This window comes from Carica papaya, chromosome 4, assembly GCF_054855325.1.
Source record: "Carica papaya isolate Zhongbai chromosome 4, ASM5485532v1, whole genome shotgun sequence".
In the NCBI taxonomy this organism is placed as follows: Eukaryota; Viridiplantae; Streptophyta; class Magnoliopsida; order Brassicales; family Caricaceae; genus Carica; species Carica papaya.
The window spans coordinates 17,230,068-17,251,556 of record NC_142312.1 but is presented as its reverse complement, the minus strand read 5'-3'; the positions used below and the strand labels follow the sequence as shown (position 1 = coordinate 17,251,556).

The 21,489-nt window shown below is 34.6% G+C and overlaps 1 protein-coding gene across 2 annotated transcripts; it reads right to left on the bottom strand.

The window, feature by feature from the left end:
- Positions 1–4,805: 4,805 nt before the first annotated feature.
- Positions 4,806–20,805, bottom strand: LOC110807357 (Tetratricopeptide repeat (TPR)-like superfamily protein). Of its 2 annotated transcripts, none has more exons than XM_022032478.2 (14): positions 20,268–20,804; positions 19,394–19,516; positions 19,052–19,121; positions 18,242–18,355; positions 14,548–14,631; positions 14,092–14,142; positions 13,924–13,953; positions 13,678–13,740; positions 13,477–13,542; positions 13,152–13,280; positions 12,891–12,926; positions 9,560–9,679; positions 9,286–9,471; positions 4,806–5,073 (listed from the first exon to the last, which is right to left on the bottom strand). In XM_022032478.2, exons 1-14 carry the CDS (start codon positions 20,663–20,665, stop codon positions 4,963–4,965), a joined length of 1,581 nt encoding a protein of 526 aa, XP_021888170.1. In that variant the 5' UTR covers positions 20,666–20,804; the 3' UTR covers positions 4,806–4,962. The 2 variants fall into 2 exon arrangements, with proteins under 2 accessions (XP_021888170.1, XP_088074119.1); XM_088217993.1 differs by lacking the exon at positions 4,806–5,073 and adding an exon at positions 6,532–6,699 and having other exon boundaries at positions 20,268–20,805.
- Between the last annotated feature and the right edge of the window lie 684 nt (positions 20,806–21,489).

Below are 21,489 nucleotides of genomic sequence, written 5' to 3'. Positions count from 1 at the left end.
AAGAAACCAAATTATATTCACCTGAAAGTATTTGGGTACTTGGCTTTCGCGTCTACTTTATTAAGTGGGAGACAAAAATTCGATGCAAGAGCAAAAAGATGTTTGTTCATAGGGTATCTTTTTGGTACAAAGGGATATAAATTGGTAGATGAAGAAACCGGTGAGGTCGTTATTTTTATAAATGTAATATTTCATAAAAAAGTATTTCCTCACAAGAAAAAAAAGTGTATAAAGGATCTGCAAACTATACATGAGTCTAAGAATATTGTGATAGATGAAGTGGAATTAAACACCTTTGTGCAAGACATTACTAGAGACCAAGTGATGGGTCAAGATAGCCCATGTATGGAAGTTATGAATCTCATACAAATAGAAGAGGTATCCAACAATCAAGAAAGAATTGATGGGGAAAGAGAAAGAAGAGAAGACCATATAAATAACAATGAAGTTCCAAGGAAAAAATCAACAAGAATAAAGAGGTCATCGAAGTACTTAAAGGACTATATATGTGATTAGATTCAAGAGAACAATGATTACATGGAGTTATTTGATCCAAAAGTTTGCAATGGTGGTGTCATTCCCCTATCAAGCACAATTACATACAGTAGACTTATGGGGGGACACAAAAAGTACATACTTGTTGTAGCATCCTATAATGAACCAAGTTCATATGAGGCTAGCAAGGACCCAAACTGGAGAAATGCAATGAAAAAAAGAACTATAAGCCCTTGAAGAAAACAAGACCTGGAAAGTAGTTGATTTACTAGCGGGGAAGAGAACAATAACATGCAAGTGGGTCTACAAAGTGAAATTCAAAGTAGATGGGACCATTAAGAGACACAAACCTAGACTTATTGCTAAGGGTTTCACCCAAAGAAAAGGTCTAAACTATCATGAGACATTCTCACCTGTGGCCAAAATCATTTCTATAATAATATTGTTGGCTCCAATAGCAAACAAAGGATGTCATCTTCAAGAGTTAGATGTCAACAATGCCTTTTTACATGGAGATTTAAATGAGGAAGTGTACATGAAACTTCCTCCTAGGCATCCTAAAAAGAGAGAAGGGAAAGTATATAGACTATAAAAAAGCTTATATGGGCTTAAACAAACATCTAGACAGTGGTATGCCAAATTTTTTAAATTTATTACTCAACAAGGATTCAAACAATTCAAGGCTTACTACAGTTTGTTCATAAAGACCAATGATAAGAGTTTTACACTACTACTTGTATATGTTGATGGCATCATTGTGGTAGGTAATGATGAATCCATAATTAAAGAACTAAAGATAACACTGGATAATAAATTTAAAATTAAGGATTTAGGAAATTTAAAGTATTTTCTTGGCACTAAAATTGCTAGGTCAAAGAGAAGAGTTCATAAATGTTAGAGAAAATATGCCTTAGACCTTTTGAAAGATACAGGTGGTTCCAGGAAGCAAAATCTCATCATTCCCTCTGGACCAGAATATTAAGCTTTTGAAGGATGAAGGAAAGCCAGTACTAGATCCAACAATGTACAGGAGGTATATTAAAGGTAATGTACCTCGTATTGACTAGGCCTAACCTAGTTTACTTTGTTCAAGTTCTAAGCCAATTCATGGAAAATCCCATAGATCGTCACTTGAGAGCTGCATACAAAGTCCTAAGGTATGTTAAAGGTACACAAGGTCAAGATTTGTTTTAGTCAAATACATCTGAATTAAAACTAAAGCTTATATTGATGGTGACTAAGGGGGACGCCTAAACACAAAAAATTCTGTTACAGAATATTGTGTTCTTTTAGAAAATTCATTGATATCTTGAAAATATAAGAAACAACAAACAGTTTCTAGATCTTCATCAGATGAGGAATATAGAGCTATGACAAGTGTATGTTATGAGTTAAATTAGATAAGGTAAGTACTTAATAATCTTAAAGTGTGTTATTTAAAAGCAACAAACTTATATTGTGATAACAAGACTGTCATACACATAGACGTTAATCCTATGTTTCATGAGAGAACCAAATATATTGAAATAGATTGTCACTTACTTAGAGACAAAGTACAATAAGGGAGTATAGTCATGAGGTATGTGAACAGCAAGCAACAACTAGTAGATATTTTCACTAAAACTCTATCTAGTTGGCTTCTCAAGGAGCATATGATCAAGATGGAAGCAGAAAACGTTCACTCTCCATCTTGACGGGGGATGTTATCAGGCATGTATAAAGCAAGTCGATCCAACCCACACCAAAATGCATTGTTTCACTAAAAGGTGATCCAATGCGTTCAGGCTCAGCTGAGCTTGGAGACAAAATGGGTATTTAAACTTGTCTTCTTCCCCGTGCAGACCTACTCTGCTCTCCTCTCTATTGCTGCCGACACAGCACCAAAATCCTCCATTTTTTTCTCTGTTTCTAGCATTTCTCCTTATCTTTCTTGCAGGTAAAGGAGTGCCCACTTCATTTAACCATTGCAGCGAAAAGTTTCATCTCAGTTGTCTTATTTCTGCACCCTCCACTATTGCTAAACACCACCTGCGCAAATCTAATATTTCCCTTATTTTTACCTATTATTTTTTACATATATCATTAGTTTTGGATAGCTTGATCAACGAATATCATTTTATTTTAATAGTTGCTCATATACAACCTACCTCCAAGGATACTCTCTATACTACTAAAGATTGTATTGTCTCTAGATAGGTCTGAACTAACGATATTGATGTATGTCTTATTGACAACTTCTTTTCTCTTCCTTTTGATAGGTAGCTCAAGTAGAATCTGTAGAGTGATGTCTCTACCCACAAAATGGCAAAACGGAAGGCTATTTTTGTTATTATGGCTTGAACTGGCATGCATATAATGAATTCATTCACAGTGATGCTCAAAAAACTAAAATCCTCAATAGGTGTGAGATCATTCAGATAGCTTTGGAAGCCCAAAAGAGTTACAACAAAAATGAGTCAACCGACTTCCCTAGGCATTGTGGAAAGCACTTGGATGTTGGCTGGAGGGCCCCTATTTGGAATGGATCAAAACCAATACAAATGGTTCTATTAGGAGTATGAATGGGCATTCTTCAACTGACGACCTGCTAAAAAACAATAAAGATAACCAGATCACAGATTTTTTTAACTAATACAGGCTCTTATTACCTTGTGCAGGTTGAGGTCTAACTTCCTTGATAGGTTTTCAAAAAGCATGGGACTCCATTACAGTAACATTATCATTGAAATTGACTGCTTATACCTGAAGCTTCATTTTGAGAAGTTTGCTCACATTAAAGGTTTGCACTATGTGGACTAGGCTAGGCTCTTCAACCTCTTGAGGAGAGTTTAGAACATTAAAGCTTCTCACGTACATAGGGAGGGAAATCCTATGTGATCGTCTTGCTTTTCTAGCTCATTTGGCTCGAGTGGCACCATCAAAATTTTCCATGCACAAAGGAGTTAGACTAACTTCTCATATTAAATATCTAAGACGATGCACGGACATGCATAATGAATCACTAGTGTCTCGCTCTCCTGTGTGCTTTCTTTTCTCCCTTTGGCTTTAAAAAAAAAAGTCAATCTTATAAAAATATATATAATTTAAAATATTTTATTTTAATTTTATATAATTTCTATATAAACTCAATTCTTATAATTTCAAATAAAAATCTTATCATTTTTGAATTAAATAAATCCATAAATGGATTTATTCCAAAAATTACCTTCATTTAGACTAATCTTTAACTTTCTAATTTAACACTTTACAATTTTTTTTTTAAGAATATGTTAGTTGTTTTTAATTCATTGTACTAATCACCATCCACATATCTACTTTCTCCTCTGCACTCACCACTTCTCTGCCAAACAACCGCATAATAACATAATCTGCAAATGGTTTGACTAGAGATAGAGGGAGAGAATAATTGAGAAAAAAGATGAGCTTAAAATGACTAAAATGTCCTTTTAAGGAAAGACTTTCTGGATCCTTTGTGGGCCAAGGCACAAGACCGTTTCAAAGATATATCGTCATCTGGGAGGCTCTTCTATATTGATTTCTGTTTGTGTTAGTTTTCCTTGTATTTTTACTCCTTGTTTATCCTCATTTTTTCTATTTGTTTTCTCTCTTATCGTCAATAGTATTTCTTCTCCTTAAAAATATAGAAATCAATTTTTAAATTAAAAATTAAAGATCAATTAATAAAAACATAAAAATACAAGATAAATGTATGGAAGTTACCCGAACATATGGCAACCTTATTAATGGGAAGGGCATAATAGCCTTTGGATTTTTTTTTTGTGATAAAATTTCTCACCTCTTACAAAAATAAGTGAAATAAATGTTTATTGTATCTCTATTCAAGTTATAACGTGCACATAAATCATAAGTTTATGGTAAAACAGAGCTGGTAAATTGAGAATGAAATCAACCAACTAAAAAATGACAAGTAATTATTTAACAGCTTCTAATCGGAATATTTTAATTACAAACCAGAAAGACAAATTTACTTATCGCATAGCTTATACTCCGAAAAAATCCTCTGAGAGCCTTTTCTATTTAATTGTAAATCACGAACTTATGAGCCAACTATTCTAAAACAACTGCTCATTAAGCTCATTTTTTAACCAAACCAGCTTATAAAATTATTTTACCAGAAAAATAAATGAAACCAAACAACCTATCTGTTCAAGGAAGAAAGAAACACAGAACCCTGTTCAAGAAAGAAAAAACAAATCTCTCTTTTATTTCCAACTATTTTTCTCTCCCAAAACTAACTCTTCTGGCCAGGGTTGCATGAGCATCCAACGAAGCCAAATTGAGGAAAGAGATAAACAAAGGAATGGGTGAGGTAAGCTGAAAATTTCAGTAGCCAAAACAATTTACAACACACAAAAGCTTAATCTAAGTAATCAGCATCTCCATCATAAATCTTTTATCGTCTTACAGAAAAGAATTGCATGCTGACATGTTCAATAAATAAAATAATCAACCTGTAATAATACCAGCTAAAACATCGCTTTTACCACGTGCATAAACTGTGTAAAGTAGGCGGATTGCATCAAGCCATCCATCCAGGTATTCCCATGACTCAGCAACCTGAAAGATCAACAAGAGAAATATGACTCCAAAACATGAATGCAACTTGAACAAACGCTCCGAGCTTCTATCAGGAAACAAGACCCAATTTTCCAGTGATTATTATAATTTGTTGAAAATCACTATAAACAGGATCTGTAATATTTGTTCTGACCTCCCTGATTATCTAGCAATCAACCTTCAGGAAGGAAATCATCATAATCTTTTGTAGTTAGATCATTACAGAGCATGGTGAAAAATAAATTAATTAAACACTAAGTAGAAGGTAAATTAAATAAGCAAACAAATTAAAATATACTGTCATTCTTCAAAAACAAAACTAACTCTAAATCCAGTTGTCCATCATGGAAAATTTCCAAATTAAATATAAAAGAGTATCCAAATATGAGTTGCTTTATATTAATTCCCATCCAATGAAATAAAACATGCATGTTCAAAAAAGTGAAGGCCCACAAAGTAGCCCAGACAGTTCCTTGCGAAACAAAAAGTTCGTACAGAAAATTATTTATTCTACGCAAATGCTAGCATCATATAAGTAAAGGATAAATTGTGGTAATGAGTTAAATGTAATTCGGTTATCTTCAAAATTATTTCAAGGAGGCATCAGAGACAATCTAGGTAGACCAAGCAAAGATGAGTAAGGATAGACCAAGATGACATGAATTTAGTCATGGACATGCTTTCTGCAACTAGAAGGCTGGAGGAAAGGACCCAAATAGCAGAGCTAACTAGCTCCAGGTAAAAGCCAAAATTAATTTTTGGAACATAATAACACATAGAACAAATGACTTCTTCCACTTGACAGGAAATGCCAATTACCAGAGGAACTGCAAGCATATTTAGGCTTCATTTCATCATGCTTAGAAAAAAAGTCGCCATTGAAAAAAGGATTACTTTTATTTGATAATTTATCTTGCATAAAATGTAGTTCAAGATGTTCCTAATTTGTGTCTTGGGCAATAAATATTGCTTCTGAAGATATTGTTAAATATAATATAGATATATTGCATATTCAAAAAAATAATAATAATAATAATAATATAGATATATTGCATGTAAGGGTATATCTGGATGAAGAGGAATGGATCAGAATGAGCTGAGGGAAAAGAAAATCATATTTTTCCTTATTAAGGAGTTTGAGACATACTTAGGAAAGAAAGGGAATAAGGAATAAATTTTATCCTTTCATCCCCATCAATTGTCACATTTTTAATTCCTCCAGACAAAAGAGAAAAAAGATATTGTAAAATACATAAGGACAAATCTACCCTTGATGTATGCTTTGGGATAGCATTTTTACAAAACTTAAGCCAACCCGCCCACACCCGACCAGTATTTTTTTAACCGGCCAACAGGTTCAGATCAAGTTGGATTCGGATTGTCTGGAATAATAGATTGACTCAGAGCAGAATCAGGTTTGGCATATGCCAAAACCCCACCCAAACCCGACTTGTCTATATATATATATATGATACTATACACGCACCAAAGAAACCTTGAGTTTTTTCAGCATCTTTTACCAAAACAATCATCCACCTCGCTAGCTCCTCATCCTCTTCGCCTTTGACAGCACCAGCTCCACTTTCTCTTCGCCTTCAAAGCGCCAACTCCAGCTTGACTGCACATCTGCATTTGCTCCTCTGTCTTAATTTTGTGTGCATCATCAAATACGAAGCAGATATGAGTGGCATAACCCATAAATCCAGTACGGCCCCAAAAAGTTCCGAAAAAACAAATCTGTTTTGGGTTCTGTAAGGATTCGGTTCATGCAATATGCAAAAGGGGGTTGGATTTGGATTTGGCCTGATCTGCCCCCTTTCCATCTCTACATATGCTAAATCTTCACAGAAGTTGTATCACACTTTGAGACCCAAGAACTGTGTCTAGGTCCTGGAAAACATGCCCCTGGTCCCCAAACCTCCTGGGGCCACCCAAGATTCCTGGACCACCCCCGAACCCTAAGTTTTGAGAACGAGCCTAGGTCTGAGAATGCACTCGGGTCCAAAACCACCTGTGAATTGTGGGAACGTACACTGCCCCATCCAGGGTGGGGCAATTTTTCCTTTCAAAAAATGAATTCAGGGTAGGATTGGGCAAGTGATGAAAGAAACACATCTGGAACAGGGTACATTTGGGTTATGCAATAACATTACCTGCCTCAAATATATATATAAATTTATATAATTTCTACATTTATTTTTACATATTCATACACATTCATATTTGTATTTCTATATATTCTTTTTGTCTATGCACATTCGCATGTAAATTTTGGTACTTGTATATATACATACACATTTGACTATTTGGTGCAAAGCACGGAATTAAGTTCCCCAGACAAGGCAGGTTAAGAGACAAATAATTCATCCCCAGATAGGGGAACCAAGTCTGCTTCTGCATTTCTCAAGCAAGCTTAGGTCCACAGACCATGCCTAGATCTTCGGAATGCATCCAATTCATGTCTGAGTCCCAAAAACGTACTCAGATCCCCAAGTTGCTCTTGTATCCCCAAATCTCCTCCAGATCTCCAGACAGCTCACAGGTCCTGAGAATGCCCCTGGGCCCCAGAACTCAACTTGAATCCACTTCAATAACATGAAAGCGCCTGATTTCTAATAATGTTACCATCTCTCTTGGACATGTTGAGTCCTCAGGATATCACCCAAGTACTAAGAATGCTCAAGTCCCCTGATCATGGCTAAGTTTCAAGAATGCACCAAGAATGCACTAAAATCTCTAGACCACCTCTGGAACCTAGGACTATATCCAGTGGATATGAGAATCCAAACCACGCCATCCGTGTTAGGTACAGTTTTTTCCTTCAAAAAAAGAATTCAGGGTAGGACAAGATGAGTGTGAAAGAATTATAATTGAGACAGGGTAGGTTCACATCCTTTTGTTATTCACATTGACCGATAAATCTCAGTTCTTGCATTTAGATATATATATATATACACACATACTCGCATACGTAAAGTTAAAATATTTGGTGCCAAGTGGGGAATGAAACGAACAGGACAGAGCATAAATATTCATTCCAAAACCACCAACAGAGTAAAAATATTAACATGCTGGACAAAGGCAAGGCGAGTGAAATCTGGCTCAAACCCATCAAGTTGACATCACTACAAACTGCACCCAATTCCCAAAAAACACAGATAAGCTCCAATGCCTACAAGTACCTAGATCACCATTGAGGTCCGGATTCTACTCCAGGGTCCCGAGTATATCTCTAGGTCTCGCTAGCAAACTTAGGTCCCTAGCTCACACCCAGATTTTGGATATGCTCAAACCCCTAAAATGCCCTCAGATCCCCAAGCCACCTCCAGATATGCAGATCAATCATGGATCCCAAGTAAACCCAAGCCCAAAAACTCAATACAAATCCCGAAACTACCTCCAGGTATAGAGAACATGCCAGAGTCCAATAACCTGACCATGTCTCTAGAAAACGCCAGATACTGAGTTGATTCCTAGAACACCATTGGGGTCCTAGGAATGCATTGACTCTTGGAATGACAAAAGTTCAAGGTTCGTGCCCAGGTCCCAAGAACATTCCAAGGCTTCTGCTTGATAATAAGATACAAACAAATTATGCAAATTTTAAGTATTACTATTTATTTATTTCATGATCTATATAATATTTCATGATCTATACAACTTATTTTAATAAATATTTTCTAAACATTTGCAATTCTTTATTGTTCAAAAAGGCAATACATAAGTTTTCTTTTATAAATTATTATATATAGCACTTAGGTAGATGAAACCATAAAAGACAAAAGGGTTTTACAACGGTAGAACCAAACATTTTCGTTCTGTTTCTACTAAAAAACAAACAATATTTTCATTTATTTTTTTTCTATTTCTTTTACGTATTCTTTTAGCATCCAAACAAGGAAAAATAATATACTACTTTTTCTTTTCTTTTCTGCCCCCTCCATTTCTTCTCTTTTCTCTTCCCTCACAGCTTCCAAAAAAGAGGAAAGAAATTTAATTTTTAGAAAATAAAATATATTTATCTATCTTCTCTGATTGAATGATTATTAATATATTTTGAAAAGAAAAAAAAATTCATAAATTGTCTGTCTTGTTTTATGTGTTTATTTTTTAGGAAACCTAGGTTGCTTTTATATTATAAGGTTTCTGTATCCATCCAAAAACCTTCACATAGAGAAATGGTTCATAGAAAAGCACAAACATGAATCTTACCAGGAAAATTGGCCCATGAATTGTATCAATGCAGAGACCAGCACCAGGTGGTAAAGTCAAATCAGCACATGCGGAGACAGAAACAATATCGGGAATATTGACTTTGATAGTCTTTTTATCACTATTCATATCTCCTGATCTGCCAGAGAGGCTTTGGGAAATTTGATTTTGTTCAGATTTGTTCACCTGTGCAGGGCATAAAGATTCAGAAGGAAATCACAGAAGAAGGAAAGGTATACCTAGGTACCAGTTAATTTAGCGTGCAGAAGAATACCTGTTGAAGCTTTTCATGATTCAAACTAAACTCGGATTGCTTCCAATCACTATGAGGTGCAAGCAGATTGCCTACAGGTGGTGCAGTCAAATATCCAAGTTTAAGATGGGGAAGGGGCAACTGCCACAAAATCACCGCCCAATTTTGTTAATAAGGACTTTTCCAACCAATTACAACAAAACATACATAAAAAATGTGTTATTATTGAGCTGAACGATTGAATTCTAAACTGACATTGCAACAGCAAAGTTAGTTGTGCTGATGGATTGTAATTTTGCCTGCTAGACAAAGAATGAAATCTTCATCAACTATGTTCATATGCTAGCCAAATGTTCAAATGAATACAATGGTTGGTTTCCCTTTTTATCAAGGACTATGTTATGGACCCTACTTTAGGATCCTGTTAACAGATATTGATTAATAGTATAAGCTCATTAAAAAAGAGAATCCAAAGAGCACTTAGAGTTTAAAGGACTTAATAAACTTATCAGTAATTTTATGGCTATATTATTCCCTCCAGGACAGCCTTGTGTACACAATACATGCTAATTGCCTTAAGGACAGTAACTACCTCCTTAATAATCGAATAAACGATCACATAGTTTTCGAGCATAAAACTGAACATAAACTGAAAAGTTTTGTAACTATTAACTACTTTCAAAAAAGTAAAATAACTAGAAAATAAAATACTTAGCAATTTGACCAAGTCTTCCTCCACTTCTCATGTGGAAAACCTTTCATAAACTAGAACCCTTGAATCTGATGTAGACTTTTCAGGACTCATAACAGTACTCTCCCCCTCCAGAACCGCTTGTCCCTCAAGCACAAAATGCAGATAGCGATGAGCTAAATGATCAGTAGCCTCCCAAGAAGCATCTTTAGGAGGCAACCCTTCCTAGTAAACCAAACTTCTTTTTTTTTTGTTCTTTGAAACAGTGAACCAAACTTCTCTTTATCCAGCCCAAACACGAAAATATAAAATAGCTGCTGAGTAGGAATGGAAAAATGTAGCAGTCAAAGTAGGTGGCAAATCCAATGGTCCTATGAATCACTAGGAGTCAAATCTTGAGGGTCATTCAACTTGCTAAAAGTAGTAGATGCAGCAATGATGGATCTCTATCCACTGTTTGTGATGCGGTAGATAAGTTTCTTGGTCAACTCCACCTAGATTCCCTCAGACCATGAAAGTGTAATTGCTGCCAACTTTTAATAAAAATCGTACACATGACAGTAAACTATCAATCTAGAGTTGTCAACAAGGGACACCTAGATTTGCACCCAACCTTAGAAGGTTAAAAATGAATAAAACAATCAAAAAGATTGAAGTACTAGAAAGGCAAGGAACTAGTCTGTAACTTCTTTACACACAACTGTCTCATTAATTTTTCTTTCGCCATCCTCAATCTGGTGAAGGCAAACAGTCCCAGGGTACTGAAACCTCAAGGTAGGAAGTTCTTCTAGAAATTCGCAAAGCAACCTCATCCCTCCATGTGCATTGTTATGAAGATCAAACTCCTCTTATAGAATGGGGATTGTAGCCTCCTTTGCATCAACTGGGACCAATTCCTCCTCTCATTCTTCACCATCAAACCTATCAGCCACAATCTCTAGCCAAAATCTTACATGAACTAGATTTAGGGTGAAAATCCAACACCACTAAAGGAATTGAAAAAGGCGTGGCACATGGGCATATCTGGATGGTCTGCTCATTAATGGGATTATGCCTGATTCTAAGAGTATGCATATGGTTATATTAGGTTCAACAGACTCCTCGAGAAAATTTTCCCAGTGTATGTTACTTCTTGATCTGTCTACACCTATTGAATTGCTAAAGGTTGATGATGTTTGCTAGTTCATAGGCATCTATCTGCTCTTCTTCCTCCGTGGATATGACACATTTTGGGACAGCAGTGACCCATGATAAACATCAATTCGACCAATTCCTCGTATCTTTCTTCACCATCAAACTCAGCCACAATCTCTAGCCAAAATCCAACACCGCCAACGAATCAAAAAAGGCACACTGATCTAAGAAAAGCACATGGGCATATATCTGGACAGTCTGATCATCATTCGGATTGTCTGATTCTAAGAGAATGCATATGGTTACATTAGGTTCAACAGACTCAAGGAAATTCTCATGGTGAATGATACTTCTTGATCCATCTACGCCGATTGATTTCTCATGAAATTCCCCTGGATTGGTGATGCTTGCTGGTGTGTAGGCATCTATATGCTCTTCTTCCTCCGCAGATTGAACAAATTTTGTCACAGCAGTTACTCAGGATAAACATCTTTTGGCAGTTGAAGCAAAGACCCTTGAGTCTGTTGCCTTCAAGTTCTGCCTCAAACAATCACTTTCAATTCACAGTTAACAAACTTGCCCAACTGCAAATTCCTCAGATTGTGGAACATCATCCACTGAACCCACTTGGGGAAGTTGCACTAATTCTGCCAAGTCCTTTTCGCACCACTGCTTCTGTAGCCAACATCTCTTCTGACTTCGGAACGACCAGACAATTCTATAAATAATAGTTCCAGACAACTTACTCAGGTAGCAAAGTGGTCCAGTCTCACTCCCACTCAAGTTCTTCCTGTGCTCAATCCTCCTGGTACAATTTTAGGAAATTCTAAAATTTTTGCCTGAGAGATCGTAGATCACCCATAATGGTAAGACTTTGGTACCAAATGTTATGGCCTCTACTTTAGGACCTTGTTCTGAGATTCTGATTAATAGTATATGCTCATAATTACAGAAACCAAAAATCTTCTAGATTTTAAGTACTCAAAAAATCTTATTGATAATTCTCTGCCAATATTTCCCTCGGAACAGCCTTAACACTATAAGATAACTGCTTCTCCTCAAGGATATTTAATACCTCCTTAAAAATAAGATAACTGATGGCAGTTTTCAAACATAAAACTGAACATAAACTGACAGATGTAGTAACTACAAACTACTTTCAGATACATAAATAATTAGAAAATAAAATACTTAACATTTTCACTAACTTTCCTACACTTCCCATGTGAAAATATTTTTAACACCTTGACCCGTAAACCCAACGTAGACTCTTGGGGACTCATTAACAGAACACTAATAATGAAACAACAGTTTCTCAGGCCAGATTACAGTTTCGAACTATTTATATTCAGATTCATCAAAGAGAACAATTGTTTAATTTTAAGGAACTACAGTCTAACTAATACAGAAAAATCAATTAAATTAAGCAAAAAAGAGAAACAACAGGGTTGTAACAAAATGAATTTTAAGAGAAATTAGACATTTTAGAATACAATAAAATGAATGTTAATAAAAGCAAGCACTGACCATGGATCGCACAACACCCAACGCACTGCTGTAAACCTGAAAAGTTTGAAGCATCAAAGTAGATATTGTCATGAAAGAAAATGTGAGGGAGTGGGGTAATGCATTCCTCACCAACAACTAACTAAGTGGGAATCTTTAGAAGGTATCTGAAGGAAGATTTTAAAAAAATGAAACTATAAGAAGAAAGTACATTTTCAAACTGCAAAATCTAAAAATAAACTGCAGAAGCTGATAGAAGGAAACATCAGATACAGCACTTACAGAGTAACTTGGTTTTAATGCATGGGCAAATGCAATGTACATAGCAGATTGGCTATACAACTCGCTAGGAGAGAGTTCTTTAGTATTGCCTGAACCCCCAGTTCTTAGTGTGTCTTCTGCTAGTCCATACTACATAATAGCATATTGCAATGAGGAGATATGTGTCACTTCAACTAAAAGCAAAACATCATAAACATGGTCTAGCCTCAACAGTCAGCCCTCTCCAAAGAGTGGCCGGTGAGTTCCTTGTGGTTTCTAATCCCACAAATAACAAGAAAAGGTTTATCTCAACCTCCAAAAGTAATATCACAGATTTGCAACTGACCAGAACAGTTCCAAGGTTGTAAATTGCTCGATGGAAATCAAACTGCAACCTTATTGCTGCACGGAACTGCATTATAAAGTCAGTGGAAGTATAAGAAAGAAAGACATTACCAGAAAAAATCTAAGAATACATCAGATGCCAAGTATGCTGCTCTTGCCTATATATTAATGCAACCACTGGTATCACCAATGATTTGTGTACCTTACTAATTGCAGTTTTCACAATAGTTTGCTTTTCTCGTGCCGGAACAATTCCACTGAGTTCCTAAATTGTACAACAGAAACTAAAATCACATTTGACTTCATATCATTGTCACACATACGAAAAAGTAAAAACTGACAAAAATTACTAAACAAGGCTCTCCAAAGTTATTCTCATAATTTAATCGTAAATAGAATAAAATGCATTTGAGTAATTCTAAAAGAAATTTAGTTTAACTCAAAGTACCTGGAGTGCAAGACCCCAGTTGTTGAGCGCCTGTAATGAATTTTACATGGAAGTTGAATCACACCACAAAAAAGAAAATATTACAAAAGGAGTACTGGTGCAAAAAAGATATTAGTGAATAGACTTCAGATGAAGTTACAAAAGACGCCAATATAGTTTTTGGTGTACCTGGGGACTGTTCCAGTTTAGCTGGATGGCCTTTTCATAGTTTTTTGTTGCCTGAAATCAGATAAACTTTTTCAACACTAGGTTAATATAAAAGAGTTGGGATATGAACAGAATAACATATCTACACATGATATTGATTCCTAAAACGCAACCTCCCCTAGTTTAGAAGAACAATACAGAAGAAGAAAAACAAATCTGAATTTAGCATGACAAACCTCTCTAGATATCATAAAGGTCGCCCCTGGTACCAAAACATATGGGATTTGGCAATATAGCAATATGTTTCTTTTTCATAATGTAACCTTTATTCCATTAATTATATTCATATCCAGCAGTAAGTACCCTATTTGATAGCAGCCCAATTTCTATTAGACAAATAAAACATAAGCCATGTGTTTTCTGATAAATAGGTGCAGAAAAATAGCATGACTGAACTCCAAAATCATACACTCAAACCTGCTTCCACAGATCTTCAGCCTCCTTTGTACGACCTCGCATTTTTGCTCTATCTGAGATTGCTATTGCCCAATTGTAGAAAGCCTATCAAGGGACAAAATAGATTACAATGTGATAGGGATCATAATAGATCACTATACAAACATATCCACTAACATTATTAACTTAGAAAATTAGGCTATTTTAACAATTTGTATAAGGTAGGGTCGTTTAATAGGAAAGTGTACCATAGCACACTGGTGTATAGTAGGGTACAGGTAGCAGTTTATGTCACCAGTGTCTAACAAGTAGTGTCTACACAAGGAAATAACAATTTCACTCCTAAACCCAAACTTGACCCATTTACCAATTGGGTTTTTATTTCCAAATCCAAATCCAACCTATTTATAACCGAATCAACCTGTTTAAACTCGTTTGTACCCATTTATCTATCAAGTTAAGTTATATGCTAACTAACTCAAAAATCAATTTAAGACATTGAACATATTTGTAAAATGATTAATATGCTTTAGTCATTTCAAATCATAATCAACATATATTATTTTATTTGAAATAATATTATAATTTCATATAACCATGAAAATACCAACATCAAATTTAATTCCCAAAAGATAAATTACATAAACAGTATACTAATAATATCAAATGATTTTTTTAGTAAAGTATATCGAACTTACCATTTGCTTTCCTATGAATAAAATATTAGTTCCTCAAAATCAATTTAATGCATTTAACCTATTTGTAAAATAATTAAGGAACATTACTAATACCCCCCTATACTATCAGCACATTAACAAAAAAAAACTCTTTTTAATTGGGAAAACTACTTTCCTATATGTACGTAACAATATAGAGTAGTATGGTACAGTTTAAATTTTGCACAAAGTAGAATGCTACTTAAAACCAATTAAAACCAGATAAATTGATCAAAACCAATAATACAAAAACTGGTAAAAGCAGAATGACTGATACAAATACAGATTTAGTTAAGTTAAAAAACTAAAAGTAAAATAAAATTATTATTAAAAATTAAAAACTCAAACCGAAAATGATATTGTGATATTATTGTCGAAAGAAATACGATTAGGGAGAATATGAATGGGAGAATAGTGAACTATTATTATACTATAACTGCAAGAAAAGAAAAATATGATAATAATAGTGTAGCTATAATATAAAAAGGTGCAAATTACATTTTTATCCTTCATTTGTTTAAAGTTAAACAAAGTTAGTTAAGAGAGGTTCCATTGTCACACCAGCAAAATATGGGTTCGTAATTTTCCCAATTAAAAAGACATGGGGGCATTTGTTACAGTGTTGATAGAGATGTATTAGCAACTTTGCGAAGTAACTAATATGTTTTTAGTCATTTCAAATAATAATTGACATGCTTAATAGATTATTTATTTAGAATAATATTATAATTTCAGAATAACCATGAAAATATAAACATCACATTTAATTCCAAAATAAATAGATTACTTTAGTAATATGAATATTGAGTTTTTTTTCCATAAAAGAAGAATTTATTAAGACGAAGAGAAGAAAATACAAGATAGGAGAATGACACATCCTAAAAAATGAAATACAAAAAAAGTAAATCCATCAAAAGCAGCAGAAACAACCAACACGAAAAGCTAACAGTCACGAATAATAATATCCCAATTGCTTATTTCAAAAAAAAAAATTGATATCCCAATTGCATTGAAGATCAGAGATGCTAAGGTCCTTGTAGCAGCCATGTCCTGTAATCCACAAGTAGGTCAAAAAAATCACCCTATTTCACAACTCGGAGTATGGAGTGTTTCTATTATTATAGACTCCCGAGTTACGAGCAAGCCAAAAACACCAGAGACCAGCAAATAATAATCCCTTCCACAAGGGCTTAGCATATGGATATTGAATATATATCAATATATATTAATAATGTTAGGACTTTGATGAATAAATATAGAGAAGTTACTATTTATTGCATAACTAGTTTAATATATTTCAAACCTTTATGCTATAAAATGGATTCAATCATGTTGCTAAGTGGCTTGTTTACTATTTAGGCACTTTTATTGTGGTGTCTAAACAAATTTCACTTGGTTTATGACCCAAACTCATTACACCATACCCAAACCTAAATGCCACTTAACCTTTTTTTAATAGGAAAAGAAGTATTATCAAGAAAAGAAAGAAGAATACATGCACAGAGAATAAGAAATCGCTACTTTTGCCCATGAACTACAGATATCCAGAATGCCACTCCCCAGGTGGGACAGTTTTCCTTTGCCAAGAAACAAATTCGGGGCAGACGGGTTTGGGTAGTGCTACATATTTCCCCCTTTGAACCGCCCCATTTATACATATATATTTACGAATTAAATAAAAAATATAAATATATTCTTATATAGTCTTTTCAGTTTATATGTCATATTTATTTATTACTTTTATATTTTAACAAAATGGGTGGTTTAGTGCAGATAAGGAATTAAATTCCCAGATAAGACAAGGACAAGGAGAAAAGCTTTCATATATGTGCTGGATACAGAACAGACACGGCACGTGGATAATAACGGACAGGGCAGGGACGAGGTGGGAAAACCCACACTGTTGTCATCTCTAAACGAATTGCATAAACTTGTTATGTCAAATTTTGAGAGCCCCAGGGTAACTTAGCTAATTTAGTTAGTGTTCAGGAACAGGGCCGAGGTTGAGTAGTAATCTCAATCAAGATAGGATAGTATTTGCTAGTACATGACTAGATGACCGTAAAGGTCATGAGAAGACAACCAAATGACTTTGAGGGTCACACAGCAACAACCAAGAGGACCCAGAAATTGCAAAAAACATGGCCTAAAGGCTGTGAAGGCCTAGCAATCAAGCTAGATACCTGCCAGATCAAAATATGGTTATTCAGTAACTGGTATATGACATAACAATGTTTTCCAACATTTTTTTGCTGAGGTCGGACAGTGTTCTAGCAGTTTCCAATGACAGTGTAGTAAAGCTTTGGAAGTTTATTGGGGTAGTAACAATGTTTTCCAACATTTTTTTGCTGAGGTTGGACAGTGTTCTAGCAGTTTCCAATGACAGTGTAGTAAAGCTTTGGAAGTTTATTGGGGTAGTGTTGGAACGATTTTCAAATACTGTGTTATTTTGTAATTAGTGTCATTAGGAGGGATAAATTTGGAAGAAAAATGTCCCAAATGAGCATTGAAGTAATTTTGTTAGATAGAGATGGACTCCCACCCTAACTAGTTTACCACTCTTGGTAAGATAGAGTTCCTCTACCTGAGTCAATTTTAAATACCAAACACTGACTAAAGTAGGATAAAGCTTCAGACTTCCTTACCTTTCCCCACTTAGTATACTAAATGTGGCTTTAGACTGCCATGTAAATGTCTGTACAAATTAGAAGAAGCAACCAGGCAGGAATCACTCAAAAGCAAATGTAAAACAGGCCCTTCCCCAGATTTCTTAATCTTTATAACCTGCAATACTGTCCTATTTAATCCTCATGTTGCACCAGGAAATCTGAAATTCTTAAGTACTGCAGGTCTAGCATACGACTTGCAGCAAAAGTTCTAAGCATTCTGTTTTCAATCTATTACCTGGCTTATGTACTGTATTTGCACTGTATTGTCACTTCAATATGACCAGTTAATAAGGTATAAAACACAGCTCTCCATGAGATAGATGTACATACATCGTGAAGTGTAGGGCAAAGACGAGTTGCCTCATCATACTTTTTACAAGCCTCCTCAAGCAACGCATCTTTTGAAGGTGTAGTAGAATCCGTACTAACAATGTCTGCACTTTCCTGCCAAGGGAAAATGTGGATCACGTCAATACAATATATGGGAACATGATCTATGTGAAATTGTTTCAGTTTTGGAAAAGAATCAAATTATGATACTGCCTCAAAACACTGGAAAGCTGTCCAATAAATTTTAGGCTCTTCAGAAAATCATTATACATGAGTAAATGTGACTGCATAGTAGAAAAAAATCTTTTCAAGCAATAGACTATGACATAGAAACAAGAGAGCAGCTAAGATGAACTTTAGAAAGCATATGACAAGAAAACTCAATTCAGCCAAGCCTTTTCCCAGTTACAGCATATGACACATAAGAGGCAAAATTTCAAGCAGAAAAGATATCCATCCTCCAATCAAGAACTCTCTATGCTTCAATACTTATGATAATCACCTTTATTTTTCTAAAAGAATTAAAAAAAAAAAAGAAGATACAAGTTTCTCTACTTATATTCCCAATAATTGGAACTCTACTAGCCCAAATCCCAACCTTTCTTTCCTTTTCAATTTACTTTTGCTTTTTATTTTCGCTGTAAATGACAGTGCTACACAAACATCAAACGCCTGATTCGTAAGAATAGTTCTAAAAATGAGAAAAAAAAAAAATCTTTCATGAAAGAGCTTTCTTCTCACAAACTTGTCTCCACATAACAAAATCCACACAAAAACATAAAATGGTCAAAATGAAAAGTTGTTTCAGACCTGAAGAACCAGTGCCCAGTTGTACAGGGCATCATAATCTTCTGGGTTTCTCTCTATTGCACTAGAATACCTACAGGGTTCCAGAGGAAATTAGTGTTAAATCTTTAAAAACAAAAAGAAAAAAAAGCAGAAAATTTGATTCTAAGTAGCTGGGTTTGACTTTTTCCTCCTTTTCTTTCTAATGTTTGGATGTGAAAAACAGGAAACCCAGTTAAAAAATCTATTAAGTTTGAATCCAAAGTTTACATCTTACACAAATTTCTTGATGATACTGCAAATGAAAACAACTCGACTTTTTCCTTTAACTGATTGAAATCACACAATTGAATGGAATGACCATACTTCCTGGCAGCAAATGCAAGAACCCGCTGGCGAGATCGACCCTCCTCATCAGAACCTGTTACACTGTTGATCAAGTCCATGGCAGGATCATTCTCTACATGTTGCTGTGGTGTACTCTCTTGACTGAATTAATAAGAGGAAACACAAAACTGTTAGTACTTCCTAACTAGTTTTAATGAATGATTAGTGCAGGAGAAAGAGTTGGCATTGTAGCAAAGAGGAAAGCAATCCAAGAGGATATTTAAAAAATGTTCAACATAAAAGCATCAACAAAGCTCAGATTTGTAACTAACTTGAAAACCATGGTCAAGGAAGGGTTGCACAAACAAAATTGTTTGATAAAATTTTTCGAAAAAATGAACATGTTAGGATCGCATCTAATCTCTTCAAAAACTAGAAAATGCGAAGCCAATTTGAAATAAGAATTTCACCTAGGAAAGATAGTGCAAGTGACAAAGAGTTGACACCATAGCAAGGAAGAACACAATCAAAGAGGGTATGATACTTAAAAAGTACACACAAAAATATCAACAAAGCTCAGATTTGTAACTAACTTGAAAAGCTTGGTCAAGGAAGAGTTACCTAAACAAAACTATTCGATAAAATTTTGAAAAAACTGAACATGCCCCAATCCGCATATGATTTCTCCAAAAACTGGAAATGCAAAGCCAATTTGACATACGAATTTCACAGAGGATCAAATGCTACCATCCTCAAAAACCATATTTATATGAGATCTAAACCCTTCCGGTGAGTCTATCAGTATCTCCTAGCAAGCAATTACGAATATCCTAGCGACAAGATTAAATTTTAGAAACAAGAGGAGTAAGAAAAGAAAAAAGGAAACTAAACATCCATCAGTAGAAACACAAACCTGTAAGGAGATACGGCAGAATCCTGAAGGCTCTCATCTCCTTCGTCGCTTTTCAGTTCATTGAGTAACTCTCTCATTGTGAAAGTCCGGCTACCTTCGTCTTTTCGCAGCTCAGGGCGCGTAGTTTGCCCCGAGGTGGGAACGTCGTCGACCGCATTTAATTGGATCGAGGTCTCTCTGGATTGCTCCTCATTTGATTGGATCGAGGTCTCTCTGTGTTGGTCTGGCTTGTGATCTGCAGCTCTTGCCTCTGTTTCTGGTTCAGGTTTTTCTTCTGCTTCGGGTTTTGGTTGCTCTATATTTGGTTCTAATTGCGATGTCGTAATTTGATCGGGTCCTGGTTCTGGTTCTGGTATGACTCCATTTTGCAACTGAGCTTCTTCGGGAATCGTGGACATTGCAGACGAAAATGAATTTTTCTCTGGAAATTCAGATGCTGGCCACTGCTTCCGCCCCTAAGTTTGAGTTATGACTGGTTTAAAGGAAAAGGAGAAGGGACATATAACCAGGGAGATCTGTTTAGACGAATGTAATCAGGCGAGTAGAAAAAAGCGAGAGAGAGAGAGAGAGAGAGAGAGAGAGGGGTTTGGAAAAAAATTAAATTAAATTACAATTTTAGTATATAAACATTAACCAGTTTAGCAACTAGTACATTTTAAAAATTTTCATTTGTAGGTCAATAGTATTTAATTTAACGGATTTATTTTAGTTTATTGGCGATGATTAAATTAATTTTTTTCACAAATTATTATAATTTTAACAAAAATAACATTATCTATTACCTTTTAAATTAAAATAATTAGAATGATTATTTCTAATCTATTTTTTATATCAAAAAAATTATAAGTGAGATGGTACCTATATCTACATTTCCGTGTTAATATTTTTTCCAATTTTAAAATAATATATTTATATTGGTAAATTTTGATATATTTTCATGTCATTATATATTTAAAATTCATATAAACATTAATAAATATATACCACGGGAAATTTATCAAATAAATAACTTATTTTGCAATATATCTAAAGGTATAGTTATTGAATTCCCATTTGAATTAAGTTTAAATTTTCTGAATTAAATTTGAATGGTAAAATTTAGAATATAGTTTATCTATCCAAATTTGTAATTATTTATATATAATTTTAAAAAATATATATTAAAATTTTTATATTAATGTTATAAATAACTAAAAATACTTATTTTAAAATAAATTGTGTA

What these genes read in the sequence shown, in the direction of transcription:
- LOC110807357 (XM_022032478.2), bottom strand. Translation starts at nt 20,665, where the DNA reads ATGTCCACGATTCCCGAAGAAGCTCAGTTGCAAAATGGAGTCATACCA. An exon ending in CTTGCATTTGCTGCCAGGAA is followed by an intron (nt 19,122 to 19,393) that starts GTATGGTCATTC and finishes GGAACCCTGTAG; the next exon opens with GTATTCTAGTGCAATAGAGA. An exon ending in TAAACTGGAACAGTCCCCAG is followed by an intron (nt 13,954 to 14,091) that starts GTACACCAAAAA and finishes AATTCATTACAG; the next exon opens with GCGCTCAACAACTGGGGTCT.